Source organism: Emiliania huxleyi, assembly GCF_000372725.1.
Source record: "Emiliania huxleyi CCMP1516 unplaced genomic scaffold EMIHUscaffold_51, whole genome shotgun sequence".
NCBI classification, from domain to species: Eukaryota; Haptophyta; order Isochrysidales; family Noelaerhabdaceae; genus Emiliania; species Emiliania huxleyi.
The window spans coordinates 149,189-174,623 of NW_005198167.1; the positions used below are offsets into that span (position 1 = coordinate 149,189).

The 25,435-nt window shown below is 67.8% G+C and overlaps 10 protein-coding genes across 10 annotated transcripts in view; 6 read left to right on the forward strand and 4 right to left on the reverse strand.

The window, feature by feature from the left end:
- Nucleotides 1–1,116, forward strand: part of Lhcf20_1 (light harvesting protein) — a 3,705-nt gene extending 2,589 nt beyond the window's left edge. The window contains exons 7-9 of the mRNA XM_005766423.1: nt 110–218; nt 497–559; nt 756–1,116. Coding sequence (XP_005766480.1) covers nt 110–218; nt 497–559; nt 756–886 — 303 coding nt within the window. The 3' untranslated portion in view covers nt 887–1,116. The remainder of the gene's footprint in view (nt 1–109; nt 219–496; nt 560–755) is intronic.
- Nucleotides 1,117–1,867: 751 nt separating this feature from the next.
- On the reverse strand, nt 1,868–3,007 carry EMIHUDRAFT_356699 (hypothetical protein; the record flags this gene model as incomplete). The annotated part of the gene is made up of 1 exon (XM_005766424.1): nt 1,868–3,007. A coding segment is annotated over one exon (945 nt), but the record flags the coding sequence as incomplete, so codon positions are not given.
- Nucleotides 3,008–5,824: 2,817 nt separating this feature from the next.
- Nucleotides 5,825–7,771, reverse strand: EMIHUDRAFT_212002 (hypothetical protein; the record flags this gene model as incomplete). Its single annotated transcript, XM_005766425.1, has 1 exon — nt 5,825–7,771. One exon carries the CDS (start codon nt 7,769–7,771, stop codon nt 5,825–5,827), a length of 1,947 nt encoding a protein of 648 aa, XP_005766482.1.
- A 338-nt stretch (nt 7,772–8,109) lies between these two features.
- On the forward strand, nt 8,110–8,971 carry EMIHUDRAFT_212003 (hypothetical protein; the record flags this gene model as incomplete). The annotated part of the gene is made up of 4 exons (XM_005766426.1): nt 8,110–8,163; nt 8,258–8,333; nt 8,502–8,601; nt 8,710–8,971. The coding sequence occupies 4 exons, from the start codon at nt 8,110–8,112 to the stop codon at nt 8,969–8,971; spliced, it is 492 nt and encodes a 163-aa protein (XP_005766483.1).
- Nucleotides 8,972–9,092: 121 nt separating this feature from the next.
- EMIHUDRAFT_212004 (hypothetical protein) lies at nt 9,093–10,848 on the forward strand (the record flags this gene model as incomplete). The annotated part of the gene is made up of 4 exons (XM_005766427.1): nt 9,093–9,239; nt 9,379–9,426; nt 9,584–9,877; nt 9,982–10,848. 4 exons carry the CDS (start codon nt 9,093–9,095, stop codon nt 10,846–10,848), a joined length of 1,356 nt encoding a protein of 451 aa, XP_005766484.1.
- Nucleotides 10,849–11,164: 316 nt separating this feature from the next.
- Nucleotides 11,165–11,777, reverse strand: EMIHUDRAFT_356702 (hypothetical protein; the record flags this gene model as incomplete). The annotated part of the gene is made up of 1 exon (XM_005766428.1): nt 11,165–11,777. A coding segment is annotated over one exon (612 nt), but the record flags the coding sequence as incomplete, so codon positions are not given.
- A 2,335-nt stretch (nt 11,778–14,112) lies between these two features.
- On the forward strand, nt 14,113–14,349 carry EMIHUDRAFT_356703 (hypothetical protein; the record flags this gene model as incomplete). Its single annotated transcript, XM_005766429.1, has 1 exon — nt 14,113–14,349. A coding segment is annotated over one exon (237 nt), but the record flags the coding sequence as incomplete, so codon positions are not given.
- A 312-nt stretch (nt 14,350–14,661) lies between these two features.
- Nucleotides 14,662–15,659, forward strand: EMIHUDRAFT_212008 (hypothetical protein; the record flags this gene model as incomplete). The annotated part of the gene is made up of 3 exons (XM_005766430.1): nt 14,662–14,900; nt 14,976–15,353; nt 15,641–15,659. The coding sequence occupies 3 exons, from the start codon at nt 14,662–14,664 to the stop codon at nt 15,657–15,659; spliced, it is 636 nt and encodes a 211-aa protein (XP_005766487.1).
- A 258-nt stretch (nt 15,660–15,917) lies between these two features.
- On the forward strand, nt 15,918–16,970 carry EMIHUDRAFT_451844 (hypothetical protein; the record flags this gene model as incomplete). Its single annotated transcript, XM_005766431.1, has 3 exons — nt 15,918–16,134; nt 16,411–16,565; nt 16,869–16,970. 3 exons carry the CDS (start codon nt 15,918–15,920, stop codon nt 16,968–16,970), a joined length of 474 nt encoding a protein of 157 aa, XP_005766488.1.
- An 8,277-nt stretch (nt 16,971–25,247) lies between these two features.
- Nucleotides 25,248–25,435, reverse strand: part of EMIHUDRAFT_416309 (hypothetical protein) — a 2,114-nt gene continuing 1,926 nt past the window's right edge. The window contains exon 5 of the mRNA XM_005766432.1: nt 25,248–25,389. Within this exon, the coding sequence (XP_005766489.1) occupies nt 25,274–25,389 (116 nt within the window). The 3' untranslated portion in view covers nt 25,248–25,273. The remainder of the gene's footprint in view (nt 25,390–25,435) is intronic.

Here is a 25,435-nt window from a genome sequence, read left to right on the forward strand (position 1 = left end):
CCCCTGGCCCCCCTAGCCCCCCCTGGCCCCTGGGCCTGGGGCCTAACCCCTGAATTCTGGCCTCCCTAACCCTGGACCCTGCCCCCCTGGACCCTACCCCTGGGCGAAGGGCAACATCCCGCACCCGGTCCCCCTCGACCTCTACGACCCCTTCGGCTTCTTGGAGGGTGACTCGGAGGAGAAGAAGGCGCGCGGGCGCAACGTCGAGATCAACAACCGCCCGCCGCTTCCTCCCTTGCCGCCTCATCCCTTGCCGCCTCCTCCCTCACCGCCTCCACTCTCGCCTCCTTCCTCGCCGCCTCCTCCCTCGCTTCCTCCTCTCTCGTCTCCTCCCCCCTCGCCGCCTCCGGCCCGCGCCGCGGCAGCGCCCCGCACCCTCCGTGCTGACAAGCCATCGTCGAGCCTTCTCGGAGCCTGTCCCGTAGGCAGCACTTCCACCGCCGCAAGTGGAAGCTTCTCGGAAGTGTCGTGGAGCCTTCTCGGAGCCTGTCCGTAGGGCGTGCGGCCATGCTCGGCATCTTCGGCCTGATCTGCGCCTCCAAGGGCCTGATCGTCCCGGGTGAGAGGGCCACTTCCGAGACACTTCCGAGACACTTCCGAGACACTTCCGAGACATTTCGCGCGCGCGCGCCTCCCCACAAGTTCGCCACCCCACCACACACGGGGTGACCCCCCAACCCTCGACCCGCCCATACGCAGCGGCATGCTTGGCACAACTCACCGCGTCGTCCCGCGGCCGCGTCTCGCCTCTGCAGGCCTCGACTCGCTCGGCATCGCGCAGGCGACCGCCGAGCCGATGTCGTACTTTGGGCCGAACGACGCCGGCCTCCCCTTCGTCGAGAACATGCTCAAGTTCGACATCGCGAGCTTCGGCCAGCCGCAGTAGACCGTGTCTGTCGTTCCGCACCCATCTGGCATTCCCACCCCGCGGGCCGGTACGTCAGCCCGCCGTGTGCGGTGACCGGTGTGGGGCCGAGTGGGAGCTACCACGCTCTAGGGAGATCGGACACGCGGAAAAGCGTGTGTGTAGAGCCAAGAGAGGTACCCTCCATGGTGCGCGAGCGCGTCTGTACGATATGAGTTTTGAATGCTTTTATAGCTACGACCATATGAGTCATTGAGCATGACGCATGAGATTTGAGATCCCCAACCCCATGTTTCACGCGTGTTGTGTCAAAGCTCAAACGTCCGCGGGTCACGAGCCCCCGCGCCCCGCCCACGCCGCTGGCACGCGCGTGCACCGCCCCAGCGCCGCCCGCGGGCGGCACACACCGGTGCCGGTCACCGCGCCGCGCCGAGCACTGCACAACGGCACTCCGAACGGATACGCGACCTGACCGGGTCCGTGTGTATTACCCCCGCCCGCGCCGCCGCTGAGGCTGCGCTCGTGCACAAGGAAGTTTGATACACATAGGAGCCGCCTAAGCGCGACCCCTGCGAGAAGCTTAGAGGGTGATCTTGAACGCGACAGGAAGATGGAACTCCCAAGCAGCATCCGATGAGCGCTGGTAGCGAGTAGCGTGGCTTCACCTCACACCGCCCCACGCGGCACGGCCCGTTTTGGCTGTCTGCGGAGATTTTGTCTTAGCACACACAGTGTGAGTCATTCGGAGTCATTCGATGGCCAGAGTGCGATTGTGTGTGTGCGGGAGTTGGTTTGTCGGGCGACGAGGGCGGAGGGGCAGGCTGCTCACCCACGTGCACCGGGCCAGTGCTTGCACTTTGAAAATGCCGTGGGGCTCCTGCCCGTGTCCGGGTGTGGAGATGCGAGGGTCGCCCCCCCTTGCCCCACCACTTGTGTGTGTGGAGAAATTTACCTTACCTTACCTTACCTAGTCTCACTGTTTTCCCGCAGTCGCCAAGCATCAAGCAAGTGTCGCTCTCGCACTTTACCACACTAGCTCTAGCGCACGACAGGTGACTGAGTCTGAGACGTGAGAGCTATCTCCCCAGCACGCAGCAGGTCCAGTGTGCAGTGAGCTGTGAGGGCGATTTTCCGTGTACTCAGCCTCCAGCTCCCCACGCACCGCACACACCCTGCGGTTGACGTACTGTAAACCAGCTACGAGCCACCAGCGCCACGCCCCTCGTCCCGTGGCCTCCCACGCCCACCCCGCCCACCCCTCCCACCGCGCCCGCCGCGCCCGCCGCGCCCACCGCGCCCTCCCCGCCCACCGACCGCCGCCGTGGCGCCCACGGGCTGAGCCTGGGGCACGGTGCGAGTGGGCGGCTGGTGGACAAACGTCGCCTGCTCCGCCACCAGCCGCCCAGTTGCGGCGATGGGCAGCGCCGGCTGGCGGCAGGCCGGGCAGTTGGTGTCGCGCTCCAGCACGCGCGACGCACATGTCTCGCAATACAGCGCGTGGCCGCACGCGAAGCGGACCGAACGCGGCGCGTCGTAGCAGAGGTCACACAGGCGCTCCTCGGCCCCAGCCGTCTCCTCCACCTCCCCCGCCGCTTCGACTAGCGCCTCCAGCCGCGGCAGCGCCTCTGCGAGCGGCATCCGCTTCTTCTTCCTCACGAGAGCCAGCCCAACCACCAGCCGCGTCAGCTCCTCGGCCTGCGCCGCCGACCAGCCCGCGTCGGCCGCCGCGATGCTCTCCGCCGTGTCGGGCTCCTCCAGCGCATCGTCGCACGCGTTGAGCAAGCCAAGAGCGCCGCGGCCGGTCAGGCTGACGAGCAGCGTGATGCCGAGCGCGAAACCGTCAGTCAACTGAGAAGCCTGGCCATCCAGCGAGATGATCGGGTCCATGTAGCCAGGCTTACCGAAGATACGCTGCGTCGACAGGTGCGACACCTGTTGGCTGCCGCCGGCCGTCGCCTCTGCCGCGCGCGCGAGGCCCACGTCGGCGAGGTAGCCGTTGCCGCGCTCGTCGAGCAGGATGTTGCCCGCCGAGACGTCGCGGTGCAGGATCATCGGCGAGAGCGTGTGCAAGTAATGCAGCGCGCTCGCGGCGTCGCGCAGCACGCGGAGCCGTGCGGTGGAGGAGAGCGGCGGAGGCGGCGTCTCGAAACCGAGCATGCGGAGACGCTGCAGCGCGGCTGGCGAGCGGTAGAGGCGGTCCTCGAGGCTGCCGCCGCGGCAGAGGGGGTAGACGAGGCACGCTCTCGCCGGCGCCAGGCAAGCGCCGAGAAGAGGAAGCAAGGTCGGGTGGCACGCCGCGCTGAGCGTGCGCACCTCGCTCTGCAGCTCGGCGAGGCCTTGGGCGCCGACACCGACCAGCGCCGTCTTGACGGCGAACCCGCAAGCGACGCGCGGGAGCGACGGCAGCGCGTCGCAGCGGTAGACGCGCCCGAAACCTCCCTCGCCCACCTTGCACGCCTCGGCAAAACCGTCGGTCGCCGCGATGAGCTCGTCGAGAGGGACGGCAGCGGGCGGCGCGGCGGCGGCGGCGAGGGCGGCGACAGTCGCCGCCGCCGACGCTGCCGCAGGTGCCGCTGCCGCTGCCGCCGCCTCCGCTGCCGCCGCCTCTTGAGCCTCCGCCGCCGCCACGGCCGCCACTGCCGCCTCTACAGCCGCCGCCTCCGCCGCTGCCTCCGCCGCCTCCGCCCTCATCCTCGCCTCCTCCCTCTCCCTTGCCGCCTCCTCCCTCGCCCTCGCCTCTGCCTCCTCCCTTGCCCTCGCCTCCGCCTCCTCCCTTGCCCGCGACGCCGCCTCCGCCTCCTCCGCCGCCCGCGCCGCCTCATCCGCCTCCTCCGATGCCCGCGCCGCCCGCGCCGCCGCAGCTGCCTCAGCCGCCCGCGCCTCGTCCGCCGCCCGCGCCTCCTCCTCCGCCGCCCGCGCCGCCGCCGCCTCCTGCCTCGCCGCCGCCTTCTCCTCCTTCTGCCGCTGCCGCTTCAGCGCCCTGGCCTCGCGGACCTTTCGCTCCGCCAGATCGTCGCGCAGCCGCTGCGCCGCCCGCAGCGCCTCCGAGCCGTCGGCGGCTTCGGTGTTCGCGTTGATCGCCGCCCTGAGCGCCTCGAGATCGGCGTCGCCTCGCTCGCACGCCTCAACCACCTCGCGCAGCGCCGCCTCGGCAGTATCGCGCGCCACCGCCGCCTCCGCTGCCGCTGCCACCTCGCGTGCGGCCGCCGCGGCCTGTTCGGCTGATTCTGCGCCCGACGTCTCCCCCTCCGCCTCTGCTGCGGTCGACGAGCGCTCCTCGAGGGCGCGCACGCACTCGGCGTGGCCCCGCTCCTGGGCCAACTGAAGCGCCGTCTTGCCGTCAACAGTGCGCGCCGCGTCTGCGCCCGCCCGCAGCAAGCGCCGCACGACGGCGGAGTGGTTGAGGAGGGCGGCGTACATCGCTGCCGTCGCCGCGGGCCGTCCCGCCACGACCGACTCCTGGACGTGCTGCCGGAACGCCTCGACGCACTCGGCGTGGCCCTCCTCCTTGGCAAGCTGCAGCGCCGTCTTGCCGTTCGCACTGCGCGCCGCGGTGTCTGCGCCCGCCCGCAGCAAGCGCCGCACGACGGCGGAGTGGTCGAAGAGGGCGGCGGCCATCAGCGCGGTGTTGCCGTTGCTGTCCTGCAGGCTGACCTTTGCGCCGTGCTGTATCAGCAGCTCGACCACCCGCTCGTGGCCGTACAAGGCGGCGCACATCAGCAGCGTGATGCCGCTAGTCTCCCCTGTCTCGTACGTCGCGTCGACCCGCCCGCCGCCCTCGAGCCACTCCAGCACCGCCTCCTCCTCGCCTAGCTCAGCCGCTGCGATGACCGCATCGGGGGCTGCCGCGGCACCGCTCGACGCCCGCTCCGCCGCCGCCGGCGACAGATTACCGGGCCGCACCCGCACGCTCTCGCCGCCTCCCTCGAGCGCCACCGCGTACCGCCCGCCCTCGAAGCTCCCCGCCACGCCCCGCTGCCCGTTGAGCTCGGGGCGGGAAGAGAGGCCGCCGAGCACGACGCGCTGCCCAAGCAGCGGTGCCCCCGCAGGATCGCCGACGGGCTTACGAGCGCGAGGCATTGCAGCAAATTCACGCGTCGAGTGCCGAAGTCCTTGAACTTCAGCGCTTTTGGCTATACCCGGGTACCGGTACTTTCAAAACGCAATCTGAGAATTCATGGGGCGGAGATGGGTCCTACGTCTTTTACGATGCGGTGAATTTGCAAGGTGGCCCGGCAGGCGTGTGCAACGCAGAAGGAGAATGTGTACAGTACCGACGCCTTGAGAGCCTGGCGAATAAGTAAGGCCGCACTGGGCCTTGCACTTGGAATGAATGCCGTGTGGCTCCTGCCTCTCACTGTCTTAGTGGAGTTGCGAGGGCAGGGGAGAGGGTTGCCCCCGCCCCACCCCCCACCATACCAGCGTGGATATGCGACGGTGGCTAAGGCGACTGATACACCGTCGCATATCTTGATATCTCCCACCCCTACGTAGTAATACCGTAAAGCCGTCGCGCCTTTGTCTCCCCTTTTCTCTCCGCGCGGCCGCGGGTCCTCGACCCGCACCCACGCGCACCCCGCACACCGGGCCTTGGAGAGCGGACACCTCGCGTCGGTGAAATCGAAGAGCCTCGATCCTCGCGATGGTCCCAATTTTGGCGTGGGTAAGCACGAGAGGCGATGCGCTCTCCTTGCTGGCCAGCGCCATGCGCCCAGCCGGAGTCACTCAGGCCAAGCTAGCGATTTCAGGCATTGCGCATGGCTCATCAGGCGGGACGACAGTGCGTTTGCCTTAAAGGCCGCACCCGCGAAACTTGGTTCACGAAACTTGGATGTGGCAAACGCACAGGACGCCCCGCCGCGAATGACGCATCCGCTCCCCGCGGCCCTGCACCCGCGATACCCCCACCTGCGCGCCATACTTCCGCCACCGCTGCCGCCTGCTCGAGAACTGACTCGCTTACTCGCCAGCATCAGCTTTAGGGGCCAAGCTCAAGGGGCCAAGCTCAGTGCGAATGTCGATTGTGACCGCCGCTGCCATCGCGATCGGCGGAAGCGGCACGCGCCACACGCTCGCTCCCGGTGCGGCGGCCGCGCTCTGTGGATCTAGTCGCAGCTTCGTGCCGGTGATCGCGTCCATCGCGCGCTCCGGGAACGCCGTCGGCGGCAGGCGGAACTCGATTGACAGCCCCGAGAGCGGCGCCGGCGCTGGAGCGGTCGAGCCCCCAAAGCAGCCGGTAAAGTTGTTGAGCACGAAGAGGAGGAGGCCCTCCCGGCCGCTCGTGTACGCCACCAGGTGCGCCGCGCTGTCCTCCGCGCCGAGAAGACGCGCGCGAGGCGGCTCGGCCGAGGCAGCGTCGACCGCCGCGAGCAAGCTCGCCTCCAGCGCGACACGAGCAGCCGCCGAGCCCCAGCCGGGGTCGTCCGAGGCCTCGACGAGCTGGCCTCCCGCGGCGACGTAGGCGGCGATGGCAAGGCGCGCCTCTTGAGTGAGCGCCGCCTGCGGAGGCGTTATTAGACTCGGGTGCAAGGCGACCAGCCGCGCGGCCGGCCACTCGAGCAGCTGATAGTCGACGAGCAGCTTGGCTGGCCGCCGCGCGCGCACCAGCGCATGCCACGCCCCCAAGCTGGGGAAGAGCACGTGCGCCCACGCGCTCGGGGCGTCGGCTGGCATGTGCTGGTTGCGCGCGGATTCGCTGAAGAGCACCGAAGCGTAGGCGAGTGGCACGAGGGGCTCAAAGCGTGTCCACGCGGCGCTGAGGTTGGCGGCGAGGGCGTACGTTTCGTCGTACAGCTTGTGGTTGGGGACGTCCTTCTCGTGGTGGTCGGGATTCGCGATGGCGCCGTAGGCGACGCACGTTGTCGATGCGCACGTCGCGTCCTGCGAGCGGTTCAGAGCAGGGAGCCAGATGTGCGCGGGGCGGCTGAGGCCGGCGACCGCGTCTGTGGCCGCATCTCTCACGAGAGCGAGCCCAAACGCTTTCATCACGTCGTCGTCGAAGGTGTCGGTCGACGGCGGCGGCTTGATGTTCAGAGGGATGTGGTCCTCGCTCTTCGCCACCACATTCGTCGGGCGCATGAGGCGCGTCGTCTCATACAGTCCATTGTCCGCGACGGGCACGCGGAAGACGCTCACGAGGGCCGCTGAGCTGGGCCGAGCGCGCTCCACCGCCGCCGCCAATCGTTCAAAGTACTCCTCGGTCACGTTGGACATCATCGCCAGGATGCGACGGTCGGCGGCTAGCGGATGGGTGCCCTGCTTCTCCGTCACCTCCGTGTGCGCGGTCGGCATCTCCTCGCCGTACGTGGCCCGAAATCGCGCGCGACACGCTGGGCTCCAGTCACCGCCAATCTCAGCCGGGTACTCATCAAAGTAGAATGCCTCAAACCCCATCTGCGCAAGCTGCACCACTTGCGCGATGAAGGTGTCCTGCCAGGCGCGCTCGCACGCGGACATGCCCGGGCCGCGCGGCCACATGATCACGGAGCCGTTGGGCCACTGATTGGTCCAAGAGGGCTGCGCCTTGGCATAGAAGTTTGACGTCTTCATGTAGTGATAGGCAATCACCTTGACGCCTGCCGTGGCAGCCTCGGCCAGGAACTCGTTGGGAAGCGACCGATTTGTCGCCTGCACGAGCGGATGCCAGCTTTCTGGCGGATCGGTCGTGGAGGGCCACCAAGGGCCATCCCGGCCTGTGTGCGTGTGCCTCACGTACACCGGCACCTTGAGGGCGGCAAATGCAGCACCCGCATGGTCAAAGATTGGATCACACGCCCACAAACCGCCGCTGTCTTCACGGCAGTATTTGCTGATCGTGAGCCGCGTGTGGGCATGGATGCGGTTAGAGGTGTACCAACTCGGAAGCGAGCCAGTGCTGGGATCAGCAGCCAGGAGTACCAGGAGCATATGAAACGGTGATGAGGCACGTCTGGACTCTGGTGTCACGCTCTCCTCCGCGCGCCACAACAGCGCCGCCGGATTAATTGGGCGCCGAATTGGGCGCCTTCGACATGAACGAATCCACCAAAGGCATCACTACAGGTACAGGTTCCCGTGCGAGGGCTGGTGGGCTGCGAACACCTTGTGTGTGCCGTGGCGCGAAGAGAACATCGCAGTCGTGCGTCCTCCAAGTCTCAGCTCAGCCCTGCTCACACCACAGCCTGGATGCGGCCCCCGCCTACAGACAGTCTGGCGGCAGTCGTGCTTCGTGGTGCGGCATTTCGATCTGACTTCAATGAAACTGCATGCGTACCAACCCCTCCAGCCTCTCGCTGCCCCATCCGTCACAACATAGACGGGTGCACCGCCGCTCTACCTGCGGTCAATGCCCTAGCGCGTGTAGAGCAGAGACGTGGCCACTACAGGTGCGACGCCAACGCTTTGCTGCCACAGCTGGCTGCCACTCGCTCGCTGGTCTCACACGTCATCGTGCCGCTCGAGGCGCTCGGGAACACGGCGCGCTGGCTAGGTATCCCGCGAGTAGGGCACGAAGCAGGCATGTGACCCTTGGGCACTCTCCACCCATAGGTGCACCTGTACGTTGAGGAAAGTAGCCGCCGACGATGCCCGGGTCTGATGCAGCGGCTCCTTCAAAGTCTAGATGGACCCGTGCATGGCGGTGCCCCGGCCTTGCGAGGCCGAATCGTCGTTGCGGCGGAGACGGAGGTTGCCGCTCCGACGCAAGCCGCGGGATTTTATCGTGCGCTGCAGATGCTCTCAAGAGGATTTGCGAGTGGGTCGAGTGCGCATTCTTACGGGCTCATCATGATTGCGAGGCGCGGCCCGGAGCTCTCTAGCCCAGGAGCATAATGGACCCGCGCCACACCTTCCAGCGCGGTATACAGGCACGACCTGCTGTGGACAAAGTCTCTGACTGCGTGGTCGCCGCCCGCCGACTTTGGGAGGACGAGTGCAATCTCCCGCTGCGAGCGCTTTGCCACGCACAACACGCCGCCGAGCTGCGTCAACGACTGGGCGTTTGCGATGCCGGGGCCGCTGTTCTCGCGCTTCGTCGATACGATGCGCACGTGCTGGAGGAACACCAGCCACGCTGGAGCGCACGCGCGGCTGCTCGGCTCATCGAGGATCCCGCGGAAGGGGGTCTGAGGATGGATGCTCTTTGATGTGTGTAGGCCTGTGGCATGCTGCTTGGCCAGACGATGCCGGGCGGCTTAGGCTATCTCTGCTCGTGGCAGCCCTCTTCCCAGACGCGATTGACCACACGTCCATGACTCATGCCTCCGCAGGTTACCTCTCCGTCTGGCAGCCGCGGTACCGCATACGGCAGTTGCCTTCCTGCGACTTGGCGCAGCCCCTTTCGACCGTCGCATGGTCGTCGCCTGGCCCAAGGCGGCTGCTTATCGAGGCAGCGAGGGTGGGCGCTCATACGTAACCAGAGGGCGAAGATGCATCGCGGACCATCGCTCGGGTTTTTGTAGTAAAGAATCTACTCAGAACAATCCACCTGGACCTCGCCGTCCCCCCCTCTTTGTGTCTCGATCCGCTGGCCGCAGCCGGTAGTGCGGGTGCCGCGGCGCCCGGTTGTAGCGGCCAGCATCATGGTGAGGGCGGAGAATTTGCCGGATGTGTGCTCTGCGCATGCCTGCTCTGCTCTGCTCTGCTCACAGCCAGCCGCTCTGCGTCAGCAGGTACTTCAGATCAGCGTCGAGCCTGCCGCGGTGACGTCGCCTACGGCTACGCGGCGGACGGGCTGCGAAGAACAAGGACCTCGCCTATCGCAATCAGATCGAGATGCTCTCCGAGTCGGCGTCGCCGCTCATCGCGGAGCTCTTCCCGGCGGCGACGAGGGGCAAGGCGTCAGCCAAGAAGATCGAGACGGCGGGTGCGCACTTTCGCAAGCAGATGGACGCGCTCGCGGCCACCATCGGCCGGTGCGCGGAGCCGCACTACATCCGCTGCATCAAGCCCAACCTCAAGAAGCGGCCCGCTGACTGGGACGCGCAGCTCGTGGCGCACCAGGTGCGCTACCTCGGCATTGTCGAAAACGTGCTGGTTCGGCGCGCGGGCTTTGCGCATCGGATGCCCTTCCCGCGCTTCCTCGGGCGCTACAAGATGATATATGCCTCGGCACGTGGCCGGCGCCGCCCGCTGCGCAGAGCCCGGCAGACTCGTGCGCCGCCATCCTCGCGGCGGCGCACATTGTCAAGGCGGGGTACGAGCTCGGCAAGACGAAGGTCTTTTCGCGCGCGCCCGCGTCCGTGTTCACGCTCGAGGACCGGCGCAGCCGCGCGCTGCACGACGTGGCGCGGATCCTGCAGGGCGCGTACCGATCCTTCGCCGCGAGGAGGTACCGCATCAAGCTGCGCGAGAAGAGCATGGCCGTCTTTGAGGGGCTGAAGCGGCGGCGGGGCTCGTGGAGGCTCCCCTTTCTCGGCGACTACCTCGACGCCGCGGAGGCGCCAGAGGTGACGCGCATGCTGCTCAAGGCGGGCGAGGCAAGGGTGTACTTTGCCGACCGCATCACGCACGTGAACCGCAACGGCAAGGCCCAGGAGCGCATCCTCCTCATCAGCGACCGCTCCGTGTACTTGCTCGCCCCGACCAAGTGGAGGGTCAACGTCCGAGCGGCATTTGACGAGCTCGAGGGCATCTCGCTCTCCACCTTTGCCGACGGCTTCATGGTGGTGCACGTCGGCGGCGGCGCCAAGGGCGGCGGCGCCGCGCTGCTGCTGCAGGTGCAGCGCAAGGCTGAGGTGGTCACGATGCTTGTGCAGGAGGCGGGCGCCAGCGTGGTGTGCAGCGACACGATCGAGTTCCGCAGCAAGCGGGCGGGCATGTTTGAGACATCAGCGACGGAGACGCGCACAATCACCTTTGTGGAGTCGGCCGCGACGGCGGGGTCGGCAGCGCTGCTCGACGAGAAGAGCGCGGCGACAGGGCAGATGAGGGTGCTCGTGCCGCCGGTCCTCGGAAGCAAGGCGGAGCTGCAGATCGGGAAGGGGGGCGCAGCCCCTGCGGCTTGAGTGTGCTGTATGGTGTGTGGAACGGCGCGGCGGGAAGGGAGGGCCGCCCCGGTGTGTTGCGCGCGCGAGTGACGCGAGAGCCGGCACGGCGCGCGTTCGCGAGCTCGAGACCGAACTGTGCAGCTGGGCCCCCGGAGGCCAGCCCGCGCATCGGGCATCGTTCGGATGATTCATGTTTCATATATGTGACAAAAACCACAGCCGTCAGGCGGTACACATCTCCACCCACCGCTGACCAAAACGGCGTCATGTTAGCCGATCCACATGACCGAGATCACCGCGCGGCACCAAGTGCTGCGCTGCGCGCGAACGGCCTCCTACTCCGTCTCGCGCGTGATCGCGAAGCCCAAGACGCAGTGGCCAAAGTCGAGCGCCGCGATGCCATTCGTGGCTCCTGCCGAGTCGAGGTGGTACCGCTCGTGGATCTCGTAGAGCGAGAGAACGAGGAGCGCCGCCCGCGCGCGGGCCGCCGCGGGGAAGAGCGAGTGGCTTGCCGGCGACCACGGCGCCGCCGCCCGCCGGACCAGCGCCGCCGCCTCGCCCTCGCCGCCCGCGGCGCGCCGCAGCGGCGTCGGCTCGCCCTCGTGCAAGCTTGCGCCGCTGCGCAGCAGGGCGGTGGCGCGGGCGGCGGTGAGGGTCTCAAGGTGCGCGAGCGGCGTCCAGCCGCGGCTGGCGACCAGCCAGGCAGCGAGGTCGGCGTGGCCTTCTTCGGTTGCAAACTCCTCTGGCGTGCCGAAGGGCGTAGCGGCGCGGGAGGCGCCGTAGGAGGAGAGGAGCTTGGCGACCTCGAGGTGGCCGTTGTGGCACGCAGCGAGCAGCGGCGTGCTGCCTTGCTCATCGGCCTGGTCGATCGCCGCGCCGGCCTCGAGGAGCAGCCGGGCGATCTCGAGGTGGCCCTGCTGGCTCGCCATGATCAGCGGCGTGGCGCCGTACCGCTGGGCTTGGGCGGTCGTCGCGCCAGCCTCGAGGAGCAGCCGGACGCACTCGGGGTGGCCGTTGTAGCACGCCATGATCAGCGGCGTGGTGCCGTCGTTGCGGGCTTGGTCGATCGCTGCGCCAGCCTCGAGGAGCAGCTGGGCGCACTCGCCGTGACCCTGCTGGCTCGCAACGAACAGCGGCGTGGTGCCGTTCTGCTTGGCTTGGTTGACCGCTGCGCCAGTCTCGAGAAGCAGCCGGGCGATCTCGACGTGGCCCCGGTGGCTCGCGATGGCCAGCGGCGTGGCGCCATTCTCCCTGGCTTGGTTGACCGCCGCGCCTGCCTCGAGGAGCAGCCGGGCGCAGTCGAGGTGGCCCTTATAGCACGCGGTATACAGCGCGGAAACGCCGCGGCCAGTCGTCGCCCCGACGCTCGCGCCGCCCTCGAGCAGCAGCCGCACCGCCTCGGCCTGCCCGTGCCGAGCGGCCCAGGTGAGCAGCGTGTCCTGCTTCTCGGTGTCGTGCCGCGCGAGAGCCAGGTCGGCGAGGCGGGCTGGGAGAGCGGGCGCAGCCCTCGTTGTGAGGGGGCCGCTCATGCCGTTGTGAGGGTCCGGTAGGTCCATCCATCCCCATCACCCCTGGTCACACTTTCCGACTGCGCGGCTCTGGTGTGTGTGTGTGTGTGTGTGTCGATAGGAGCAACAGAATCCGCGCAGCTAGTAGACGCGCAGCAGCGTCATAACGTCCACATGAGAAATCACATCGTGCTCCTTGCGTTTGCGCGCGGTCTCCCGCGCCTGGAGCGCCGCCTCCTGCTGTCTCATCCGGCGGCGCGCCGTCTCGAGCACCTCCTCCGCCATCGCCTTGACGCGGTCGAAGGCGACGGACTTGTGCATGCCCCCCGTACTTTGAGCGGCTGTGCTCCTTGTACGGAAAGGCGGGCGAGGAGAGGCCGTGCATGATGCGAGCGACGGCGCGGCCCGTCTTCGCGTGAACTTGCCCCCAAGAATGTTTTTCTTCTTTCTGGCATGAGCGGCGCCATCCTCCCAACCGCCGACCTGGCTCGGGGCGACCTGGCCTGGCTGCGCGCCTTCCTCTCCGGGCAGGGGACGCGCGGCACGTCGCTCGCGGCCCAGCTCGACGCGCGGCACGACACCGAGAAGCAGGACACGCTGCTCACCTGGGCCGCTCGTCACGGGCAGGCCGAGGCGGCGCGGCTGCTGCTCGAGGGCGGCGCGAGCGTCGGGGCGACGACTGGCCGCGGCGCCTGTATATCGCGTGCCAGGAGGGGCAGATTGAGTGCGCCCGGCTGCTCCGCGAGGCTGGCGCGGCGACCGATCACGCAGACGCTGAAGGCTGCACGCCGCTGTACGTCGCGAGCCTGCAGGGCCATAAGCAGTGCGTCCGGCTGCTTCTCGAGGCGAGCGCGGCGGTCAACCAAGCCAAGGAGAATGGCGTCACGCCGCTGTGCATTGCGTGCTACAAGGGCCACGTCGAGATCGTCCGGCTGCTCCTCGAGGCTGGCGCAGCGGTCAACCAAGCGATGAACGGCGGCGCCACGCCGCTGCTCATCGCGTGCCAGCAGGGCCACCTTGAGTGCGCCCAGCTGCTGCGCGGCGCTGGCGCTGACATCAACCAAGCGATGAACGACGGCGTCACGCCGCTGCTCATTGCGAGCGAGGAGGGCCAGCTCGAGTGCGTGCAGCTGCTCCTCGAGGCTGGCGCGGCGATCGACCAGGCCGATGGGCAAGGCGCCACGCCGCTGTTCGTTGCAGGCCACCACGGCCACCTCGAGGTCGCCAAGCTCCTCTCCTCCTATGGCGCCTCCCGCGCCGCTACGCCCTTCGGCACGCCCGAGGCGATTGCAATCGAAGGAGGCCACGCCGACCTCGCCGCCTGGCTGGTCGCCAGCCGCGGCTGGACGCCGCTCCAGCACCTCGAGGCGTGCCCGAGACTAGCGGCCGAAGGCGTGAGCGCGTTGTCCTCACGCCCATTGCCCCTCTTCCGCAGGCGCTCACCTTCGAGCGGGCGCGGGCGCTGCTGCGCGGCGGCGCTGACCCGCTCGCCGGCGCGCCTTCTTCCCTCGAGCGGGCGCGCGTCCTCTGCTCGTGGGGCGAGTCGGATCCGACCGCTGCGGCCGTCGGTTCCACAGTCGAGATCCGCTCTCTCGTCTCGCGGCCCTCGATGAACGGCAAGGTCGGCGTCGTCGTCTCCTCCAACGCTTCGACGGCCCGCTTCGGCGTGCGCGTGGCGGGCGAGGCCAAGGCACTCGCACTGAGGCGCGCACTGCAATGGCCTCTCCTAGACTCGCCGGATCCTCTCTGTGACACGCCTCTGCCCTCCCTCAGGCCGGCCAACCTGCAGCCAGCGGCCGAGGCGGTGGAGGTGGGCAGGCTGGTCCTCAAGGCGGCGGAGTGGTCGCCGCAGTCCCACGAGCTCTTCCCGGAGGCGGCTCGCAAGCGGGCGGTCGAGGTGATGCGGCTGGGCTACCTGGTCGCTTGGGACGAGGATCGCTTCGACAGCCGCGAGGGAGCGGCTCCAGAGCTGGCGGACGTCTGGCGCGGCTTTGTGCTGCCAAGGGTGGTGGTGCGATGACTTCTCGTTCCGCACGGGGTTTCAGTGAGAGGGCCAAGCCCCTAGGTGGGGGTCTTGCCGTTGCCCCTGTGCGGTCGCGTATCTCTTTGAGCGTTGTTCCTTTCTTTTCTCTCGGTGCGCGGGTCGCCTCGGCGATTCTCATAGGTCCATGCGCTAGCTTGAAGCGGGCACTGAAGCTTGGTGAAGTCGTTTTTCTTCTTTTCCCGTCTCGCTGGTTTTTCTCCAGTGTCGCCCAGGACCAGTCAGCCTGCTTCAGTGTCGCTGCTGTCTGTCCTGGGCGCCGCTCCTGCGGCCACGCTTCGGATGAACTCTCCCACGTCGCCGACGCCACTCGCCGCCGCCTCACGTATCTGGGCCGCTCACAGCCTGCTGCAGCTCTACGTGCAGCAGTTCCTCTTTCCCGACTCTTGGCGGCCTCCGCTGTGCCTGCTGTCGTGTGCGCTCATGCTGACGCCCTCGCGGCCCTTGCTCGCGGCCGCGCTCATCGCACGCAATGCTGCACGATACACGCAGATGCCTTTTGTGTGGGACTCGGAGTTCTGGTGCGCACTGACCGACGCGAGCGTGCTGTGTTCGCTCTGCCTTTCCCAGCGGTCGCGCCTGCCGTGTGTGGGGAGGTGGTGCCGAGCCCAGCTCGCTCTCTGCTACGCCGCCTCGGGCTTCTTCAAGCTGAACGAGGCGTTCTTGGACTCGCGCGTGAGCTGCGCGCCTATCTTCGGCCTCTCGCTACTCGAGCGCATCCCACCACTCGCCACAGCCCTCAAGGCGGCGCCAGGGGCCGTCGGCGTGCTCGCGGCTCTGATGCCCCCCGCCGTCATCGCCGTCGAACTTTGGATCGCGGCGCTGCTCGCCCGCGACCGCTGGTCCTCGCGCGGCGTGCTGCTTGCCTTAATCTTCCACGCGGCCATCGCCCTCACGCCGCCGCCCAATGGAGCGCGAGCGCCTCCTCCGCCTGCTCTCGGGGCGGCGACGGGAGAGGAGCGCCTCCTCCTCTGGTGTCATAGGCGTGCCCACCTTCTCCTGCGTCGCCGCGTCGCGTCTCGCGCTCTGCGTGGGCGACGACGCCGGCCCTGCGGCGAGCGCGCTGGGCAGCCTCGCCGCCGCCCCTCGCGCGCACCCCACGTCGGCTGCCGCGCTCGCCGCGCTCGCCGCGCTCGCCGCGCTCGCCGCTGTCTTGCTGGCGCCGCACGCCGACCCTGCGGTCGCCCTCTTTTGTGCGCTCGCGGTTTGCGGCCACACCGCCCCGCGGGACCGAGCCCACCCTGGATTCGATCCTCTGGAGGATGGGAGTAGGGGAGTAGGCGCTGGTCTGCCTCGCCCTCGTGCTGCAGCGGCCGGCGGAAGCGGAGCCGGCCGAGGCTCCGCGGCGCGCGACGCGGGCCCTCGTGGGCGCGGCGGCGGCGTACTCGTTCGCCCTGCCAGTCTTGGGCGTGCAGGAAATGAATAAAGAAATGAGACGGCCAACCTCTGAGACCACATGCACATGTTGTGGGTCCCCGCCCTGCACGGTCTTGTGTGAGGGAGAATCTTCAATCGTGCAGGAGGTGGGGAGCTGCACGATGTTTGCCAACCTGCGCCTCGCCCAGGGCAAGTCCAACCACCTGCTTGTGCCGACGGGGCTGCTGCAGCGCGTGTACGCCGGCGCGGGCGGCGACTACGGCGGCGGCGTCGTGCGCGTGGAGCACACCTCCTCGGCCTTCCTGCACGCGCTCTACCCAGGCGAGATCTGGCGAGATCGGGGGAGATCGGGGGAGATCAGGGTGGCGTACGGGTCAGGTGTAGCGGAGATATAGGAGCGTGTAGCCTTGAACTTGCCTGGCCCAGGCGAGATCCCCCCATTTCTCCCCATATCTCCCTAAATTTCTCCCCATATCTCCCTAAATCTCCCCTCGGCGAGCTTTCACAGGTCGTGCCCGATATCTCCCCATATCGCTCCCCCACATCTCCCCCACATCTCCCCCACATCTCCCGACATCTCCCCCACTTCTCCCCCACTTCTCCCCCCATCTCCCCCACATCTCCCCCCCATCTCCTCGCGCGCGCTCTTCCCAGGCGAGATCTCCGCGCTGCTCGACAGTCGGACGCGCGAGCTGCTCCGACTCTCGGGCCACATCGACCGCCAGTTCAACCCAAAGGCACGGCGGGTGCTGGGCGAAGCGAGACGCGCGCGCATGCCGCGCTGGGACGCCGCCGCCGGCGCTCCGTTTGTGCGCTTCACCGTTCCGGCTCTCGAGCTTCGCCGGCTGCTCCTCGAAGCGCGCGCCGCCGCCGCGGCGTCCAATACAAGCTTCGACCTGCGCTACACGCGGCTGTCGGCCGGCGCTTTGGCGCTCGGCGGCGACGCGTGGCGCGCGCACGCGACGGGCGTTGCGGTGCGCCTGACCGACGACGATGGCCGCGGAGGCGGCCGTTGCGTGTCGCGCGACGAGAGCGACGGAGCCGCCGCCCGCTCCTTCCGGGCGCTGCGGCGGGCGGCGGGCGGCGGGTGGGTGCCGTGCGGGGACGACGAGCTCGCGCGGCTGCCGCCGCCCTCGGCTCTCGCGCTGAAGTGGTCGCTGTTCTATCCGCTCGCAATCGTGCCCGGCGCCGCCGAGGTCGTGTGCAACTACTAGGCAAACCGATTTTAAGCAGCGGAGGCGTGAGTTGCAGTTGTGCCGAGGGGCGGACACCGGGACGCGGGAGGCGCGGTACGCGGAGCTCAAACGTCTAAGTCGTCGTCGCCCGGCGCTGCTTGCAGCACCTAAGAGGTTCCTCTTTTCCGCCCCCGCCCCCCCCCAAGGCGCGCGATACACACAAACCATCCTGGCCAACCGCATGACACCTTAACACCACAGCCACACTCAGTATAGACCTCTTGCGAGGCCAGGGGCGCCGACGTTCGCGCATGGCAAGCGTTGGTAGCACGCATCGCCGTGATATGTCTAGGGTACCCAAACTCGCAAAGAGCACGCAGTCATCACGCAGGGTTCAACGGGAAGTCCTTGCACGCCCCGGTGCATGTACACGTAGAGAGAGTGGGTATTGAGTGGTCAGGTCAAACTGGTCAAGGAGCCGTCCCCGTAGCTGACCGCCTAGAGTCGCGCAGCCAGCAACAGTGCCCTCACGCCTCCACACTGCTCACGCCGCAGGTACGTCCCGACGGCCTACGGGGGCAGCTCGACCCACGCCTTCGACCCCGCCACCTGCGGGCTGGCGTCGGGCGAGTGATGTGTCGCCGGGGTCCGCGGCGCGCAGCCCTCGGCCCCTGGCCAGTGCCGTCGGCGCTAGTGCGGCAGTGGCCGAGCGTGTGCCAGGATGCGAGGCAACGGGTTTTCTTTATTTCGTGCCCGTGATTGAAGCATGATTTCCGCCTCCTTCTTGCACGCCGTCTTGCTCATCGCGGCGCCCTCGAACGCCGCCGCTCGCCCGCCTGCTGGCCGCGGGGACCCGTTCATCAACACGCGCAACCGCACCGATGTCGTCATCGAGCCACTCCAGACCGAACACCCGACGCTCGCCCTCACGACGCCCGCCTCGCGCAAACCCAACAAGACTGACAAGCCGTCCGCGGACCCGCCGGCCGCGGAGCTCTCCAAGGACCTGCCCTCCCCCTTCTGTTCCTTCGTCAAGTACTCGTCCGCGCCTGACCGCACCCAGCAGCTGTTGTGGGCCGTCCTCCTGCTGCTCGGAGCGTGCGGCGTGCGGCTGTGCGAGTGGATGTGGCCGCGCTTCGGTGCGGCCAAGGGGCGGAGCAGCAAAAGGCGCCTCGTGCGGTGCCGGACGGCGTCGTGCCGCGGCGCGTGGCTTTTTCTCGTCGCGCAGCTCCCGCTCGGATGTGCACTGTCACCATCGCCGCCTACGCCGCCACCGCCCCGCGGCAGTACCTGCGAGACTGCCATGCCATTCGATGGGGCGGGTAACGCCTACACCGACATTAACTCAACTGCCCTCGGCCCGGGTCCAAGCAGCGCGTATAGTTTGGAGCAGTGCAGAGGCACGGGATTCACCACGACCGGTAACGTCTACTGGCTGCGCCTCGCCGACATGTTTCCCTTTCCCAACGAGCTGTGTGCCCATAGCTTCGACTAACTTTTTCGATGACCTTGGCTTCGAATCGGGGTATTCGTATTACTTTAAAACCGACCTGTCCATCTTCACGGGAAGCTGCGACGCGCTCAAGCAGGTTGCATGCAACGGCGGGAGAGTCAAGCAGGAGAAGGGCGGATGCGCCTCCTACTACTCTCGCATCACAGGACTGCAGCAGCTGCTCACCGTAGGCGACCAGTACTGGGTGGTAGTTGGGGGTTGGTACGAGCCCAACAGTCGGCTCAACAGTCGGCTGCTGGCCACGAGCGCCGTCCGATTTGCGGCTGAATATCTAACGCCATCGCCACCGTCGCCGCCATCCTTGCCGTCACCGCCATCGCTGCCCCCCTCTCTGCCGTCGCCGCCTTCCTTGCCGCCGCCGCCATCGCTGCCGCCCTCTCCGCCCTCTCCGCCGCCTCCACCGCCGCTGGTCCCGCCGCCGCCGCTCTTCCCCGGCTTTGTCGCGGCGGCGAGCGCAGATAAGCTCCGCTCCCTGATCGAAGAGGCCGAGCTCCGCTCCCGCACCGAGAGTTCTACAAATACCACCGTATCAATCTACCTGCCGCCCGGTGCGCACTTCAAGCTGATCAGCCGGATCTGGTGCGAGTCCAGCATCAAGGTAACCGTCGCGAGCAGCGGCGAGGGCGCGACGCTCGATGGCCAGGGAAAGACCGGGCTCTTCAAACTCGAGAACGGCTGCAGCCTCACCCTGCGGGGGCTGACCCTCGTCAACGGGAGGGTGGCGGGTCCCTGGCCTGATGGCTACGGCGGCGTTGTGTACGCGAGCGGCGCAGGCGACGTCGAGATCATCGACTCGACCGTGACGCACTGCTCGGCTGACAATGTGCGCCGCGTAGAGCTAGCAGCCCGCCCTGAGCACCGTACGGCAGCGAGGCGAGAGATGGAGATCTCTACGGCTGCCTCACCCCGCTCTCTCCTCGCAACCGCAGAACGGCGGCGTCGTCTACGCGGAGCACAGCGGTGCGGTCTCGCTGATCGGCTCGACTGTGACGAGCTGCTCGGCTGGCCGGGTGCGCCGCAGCCACCCTGCAGCACCGCACGTCAGCAGCGGGGCGAGATATAGAGAGGGGCCACGGCTGCCCGCTGGCTCCCAGTCGAAGAGGACTGCCCGTCGAAGAGGTCACGGCTGCCCGCTGGCTCCCAGACACGGTTAAGAGAGTCACCCGCCGCCTCTCGCCCCTCCTCTCGCAGGCCGGTGGAGCTATACACACGGCTACCACCGACCTCATCGTGAAGGACTCCACCATCTCCAGCTGTACTGCCACGAGAGGCGGCGCAGTGTACGTGGAGTCGGGCTCAGCCAGCCTGGCCCGCTCAACCATCTCCAACTGCATCGCCCACCACGGGATCCACGCAGCCTCTGGCGGTGGCCTCTACTCGGCGGGCGGGAGCACCTCCCTTAGCGACGGCACCCTCATCAGCGGCTGCTCTGCCGAGGGTCAGGGGAGCTCGGTCTTCCTGCTCGCTGGCGAGGTCTCCTACACCCTCCCCGCCCCCGCCGGTCGCTGGCTGCCGAACGCGCGCTGCGAGGTGTACCGGGAGGCGTGCACTTACCCTGACATCTGCGTAGATTTCAGCGCGGGAAGGTGCCTGAAGTACGCGCAGGCGCCTAAGCAAACAGCTTGCCTCAAGCACCGCGGCGATTGCGCGCTCTCGGAGAGCTATGAGACCGAGCCGTCATCGGGTGAGAAGCTAGCGGCGTGCGACAGGCAAGAGAAGCAAGAGAACTGCCGCGTGACAGCCGACGACCCGTGGTACTGCCAGGACCCGACCTTTGTGCAGCCGTGCAACTGGAACAACGAGACCGGCGACCCCTCACTCCTCGGCAAGAGCCTCTACCAGCTGCCGCTGCTACCCGTCGAAGAGGACTTCCCCTTCGCCTGCGCCGCCGGCCTCCTCGGCTCGGCCGACCCCGAGTACCAGTCGAGCAGCAGCTGCGCCGGCCCCTGCCCCGCTGGCTCCAAGTGCCCCACAGAGGCGACCTATGAGCCGCTGCCCTGCGTTGCTGGCCGCTATTGCCCGAGAGGGACCGCGGACGCCCCCCTTGCTTGCTCCGCCGGGTCGTACTCGAACGCCACGGACCTCACCGACGCGAGCGAGTGCACCGACGCCGCTCCGGGCCACTTCGCCGCCGCCGGCTCCACCGAGCAGTCGGCGTGCGCCAAGGGGTCGTACACGGACGCGTACAAGCAGGGCGAGTGCACGCCCTGTTCCGGCGGCACGTACCAGGACGAGGAAGGCAAGACGGCGTGCAAGCCGTGCGAGGCGGGAAGCTACTGTCCGAAGGGTGCGTCGGCGCCGCTGCCGTGCGAGAAGGGCAGCTACTCCACCGCCACGGACCTCACCGCCGCCTCGCAGTGCACCGACGCCTCGCCGGGCCACTTCGCCACTACCGGCTCGACGCAGCAGACGGCGTGCGCCAAGGGGTCGTACACGGACGCGTACAAGCAGGGCGAGTGCACGCCCTGTTCCGGCGGCACGTACCAGGACGAGGGCGGCAAGACGGTGTGCAAGCCGTGCAAGGCGGGACGCTACTGTCAGAAGGGTGCGTCGGCGCCGCTGCCGTGCGACGCTGGCACCTACGCGAACGCGACCGACCTCGCCGACGCGGGCGAGTGCAAGGACTGCCCCGCCGGCAGCGCCTGCTCCACAGGCAGCATCGAGCCGACGCCGTGCTCGCCTGGCACCTTTGCCGCAAAGGAGAGGCAGCCCAAGTGCGAGCCTTGCCCTCCCGGCACCTCGTCGAAGGCAGGCAGCGACGCGTGCGACCAGTGCGAGGCTGGCCGTTACGCCGCCAACACTGGTCAGGGCCTTTGCGTGCCGTGTCCTCACCCCCTCAGCTCGGTCAACGGCAGCACCACCTGCTCGTTTTGCATGGAGGGCTTCTACTTGAAGGACGCGAGCGCCGACCCGGACGACATCTTCAAGTCCCCGACCGAGTACTGCAAGTCCTGCCCGACGAACGCTACCTGCCCGGACAATACCACACTCGCTTCCCTCGTCCTCCCGCGCGGCTTCTGGCGCGCCAGCCCCTCCTCCGCCGTGCTGACAGAGTGCCGTCTCTTTGGCGGCGATTCCGAGGCCGGCAAGACGCGATGCGCCGGCAGCGAGCCGGGAGAGGCCTCTCGCCGCCGGAGGTTGGAGGAGGCGGGCTCCGAGTATTGCGCCCCCGGCTTCAAAGGCCCCGAGTGCCAGCTCTGCGCCGCGGAAAATTGCTACCTCGCCGACGGCGACGCGTGCAAGGAGTGCGCTCCGCGCGGCGCGGCGGCTGGCCGCATCGTCGACCTCGTCCTCGGCCTCTGCGTCGCGTGCGGCCTCGCGGCGTATTGCTACAGCATGACAGAGTGGCGGGAGAAGCCCTACATCGGCCTTCTGCTCCGCCTTGCAGACCGTGCCGTCTACTGGTGCGTCGCGATCGGCCTCACGGCCAAGTTCAAGATCCTGTTGGGCTTCTACCAGATCGTCATCGTCTTGTCCACCACCTACTCCACGCGTCTGCCGGACACGTACACGCGCTGGACCGACGCAGTAGCCAACGCCGTCTCCATCGACTGGTCGGGAATTTTGTTGCCACAGCAGTGCCTCGGCTACGGTTTGCGGCTGCTCGGCATCGCCCTCTCGCCCGTCGCCCTCATCGCGCTGCTAATAATCGCGGGAGTATGTCTGCGGCTCCACCCCTGGCGTGCTGCCCCGGCTCCGCACGCGAGGCCGTGGATCGCAGAGGCGGCCCTCGGCCTCCTCGACCTCACGCCGGCCGGCCTCGTGCTCGTCTTCTGCTTCGTGCCCTCCATCAGCGCCTCCATCTTCCGTGCGTGGTCGTGCAAGGCAGTCGCACTCACACGCCTTTGCAGCCAGCTCCTCACACCTCTCACCCCAAGGCGACTCCTCTCTAGGCGTACGACGATCCCGACAAAGACGATGGCATCGTTAGCTACATGCGGCAGGACGCGAGCGTCGAATGCGGCACCGAGGATCACGAGTCTATCACCGACCTCGCCATCGGTTTCATCGTCCTCTGGCCCGCCGGTTCGCTGGTCCTGTTCACGGCGCTCCTCATCGCTTGCCAAAAGCCGCTGCAGGCCAAGACGCCGACGGCGCTGACGCGAGCGACCGCCTTCCTCCATCGGGAGTACAAAACAACCTTTTACTGGTGGGAGGCGTTGGAGCTGGCCCGCAAGCTCGTGCTGACGGGCTTCGTGCTGCTGATCCCGGAGAAGAACGCGTTGCTTCGGCTCGTGGTGGCAACCCTCATCTGTTCCTGCTACGTCGCGCTCGTCGCCGCCACCAAACCGTACAAGCGCGTCGAGGATTCTGTCCTCGCCGTCGCAATGAGCCTCATCCTCCTCATCGTCTTCCTCGGCGCCAATTGGACCACCATTTTCCTCCGCATCGAGGAGCGCTCCGGAACCGATGACGCGGCCGCCGTATTCGGCTTCAGCAAGCTTAATCCGATCGTCAGCACGATGATCGGCCTCGCCGGAGTCGCGCTCTTGATCTCCCTCGCCGGCGCCGTCGTCGCCGCCCGCCGCACCGCCAAGGTCCCAACGATCCGCCTTGTCTCCACCAAGCAGCCGCCCGAACTCACCCTCGTGCGGGGCCTCGCGTGGCACCTCTTCCTCTCGCACATTTGGTGAATCACAGCTGCGGAGGGAAGAAGAGAGTCCGAACCGCGCATGAGGCACCCCCGACCCCGAATAGGTCGACTGGTCAAGACACCGTCGGAGTCATCAAGAGCGAGCTGCAGCTGCTGCTGCCAGGCATCAAAGTCTTTCTCGACGCGCGTACACGCATGTTCATCGCGCCTCGTACAGGAAGACAGCGCCTCTGACTGCGCGTCCTGTACTCATAGGTCGATGATCTCAAAGACATCGGGGCGCTTGAGGAGTACATCCGGCGCACGCAAATGATCCTCTTCTTCCTCTCACAGGGCTACTTCCGCTCGCCGGCGCTCGCACGCTGCCCGGCCACGCTCGGCCACGCCTCCCCAACGCAGCGCGAGCCGCCGAGACCCCCTCGACACTCCCCGCGGCTCACCCTTCGCTTGTCCGCGCGCGCCACCAGAACTGCCTCCGCGAGATCCGCGCGACGCTCGAGCAGAGCAAGCCGCTCGTCCTCGTGCAAGAAGCGGACCCGGCCAAGGGCGGCGGGACGCTGCAGGCGCTGCGCGACGAATGCCCCGACGAACTGCAGTCGGACATCTTTGACCAGGGCCGGACGCAGACGACGTGGTATCGCATCGAGGAGTTCCAGCGCGTCTCGCTCAAGACCATCGTCGAGGCGCCGTTAGTCCATACACCGCGCCTCTCTCTCTAGTGTCTGGACGTTCCCGCTTTGCACCCACACAGGCGGTGCTCCTCTGCTCGCCCGACTACGTGGGGCAAGACGCCGTCGGCCTGTACGTCCCGGGTGAGCCGCGCATCCACTCGTTCGCCCTTGCGAAGCCCGTGACGCTCTGGGCCTCGCCGGCCAACGCGGGGTCGGTGGAGCTGGCCAACGAGCTCGCCGACGCCTTTGCCGGCCTCACCGTCTCCACGGCCGAGGACCGCGGCTCTGTTGCCTCCCGGGCTTCTCACCGCCGCTCCAGTATCATGCGCCGCTCGGCGCCGCGCCGCGCCGGCGACGCGACGCACATGCTGCTCTACCTCAACGAGGACACCTGGTCGGACGAGCGGCTGGCCGAGCAGGTCAGGCAGGCGCGCGAGGACAGGCTGCCGATCGTGATGGCGCACGAGAACGACCCCGACAAGGGCGGCGTGCCCTTCTCGCGCTTCTTTGAAACCACGCCGCAGGAGCGACTCTCTCCAGACTCTCTCAGAGGCGGCCATCCCGCGCGTTTCCCATGCGTTCCTCCAACCCCCCCTTCCTTACAATATGTCGCAGGAGCTCATCGCCGGAGGCCTCTACAAGGACCTGGCAAAGTCGTGCTTCCCCGGACGCCACCACGAGGCGCGCGCGGCGGCGGCGGAGAACGGCGTCGCCTTATGCGTGCGACCCCCCGCTCTATGACCCCTCCCGTAGGTTTCGCTCGTGCTCTTGGCAAAGGGCCTCGGTGCGTCTCCGGCCCGGGCAAGGGTGGACCTCCGCCGTTGGAAGAGCCTTGTCTGCCGCGCCGTTGGCGGCCTCTTCGAACGGACGGTCCGCGGCGGCGGCGGCGGCGACGACGGTGGCGACGTCGGCCACGAGACATCGGCGGGGCAGCAATCCGTCTAGCTTTTTTTGAGGAGCAATCCGTCTACCTTAGCGGCCGCAAGGGAGAACGCCTGCCGGTCGGGGAGACGGGAGTGAAATATTTTTTCGGTGTTTGGGCGGGGACGCCTCCGAACTCCGTCCCTGCTCCCTCGCCCCTCGCCCGGCTCCGCAGCACCACGCTTGCGTGGATACGTGGCTGACAGGCTGACCCGTGTGCGGGGTGACCCCCGCGCACGGGGAGAAGCTTCACGGGTTCGATTTTAAGCAGCGGAGGTGTTCCCCCCCCAAGGCGCGCGATACACACAAACCATCCTGGCCAACCGCATGACACCTTAACACCACAGCCACACATAGTATAGACCTCTTGCGAGGCCAGGGGCGCCGACAGCGTTCGCGCATGGCAAGCGTTGGTAGCACGCATCGCCGCGCTCTCTCGGCGCGACCCCCGACACCGCACATCTCCCCGCGACCCCTTCAGACGGCCAACCGGCCATGGCCTCTCACCGTCTCGCTGCGTGCGGCGCGGAGGAAGGGCGCGGGCGAGGAGGAGAGGTCAATGCGCCGCAGCACGCCCTCGTATTCCTCGCCGACGGCGCCAGGAGCCCCCTCTGGCTCGGGCGATGTCGCCCGCCCTCAACCTCTAGCAAGTGCTCTGCACGATCGACTCGGAGAGGAGGCCCGCCTCCTTGAGCGTCTTGTCGGCGGACGGAGTGAGCGGTTTGGGCGGGAAGCCGCCGCGCAGCTCAAAGGACACGCCTGCGACCAACACAGGAGTTTGGTGTGTGTGTGTGTGTGCGTGTGC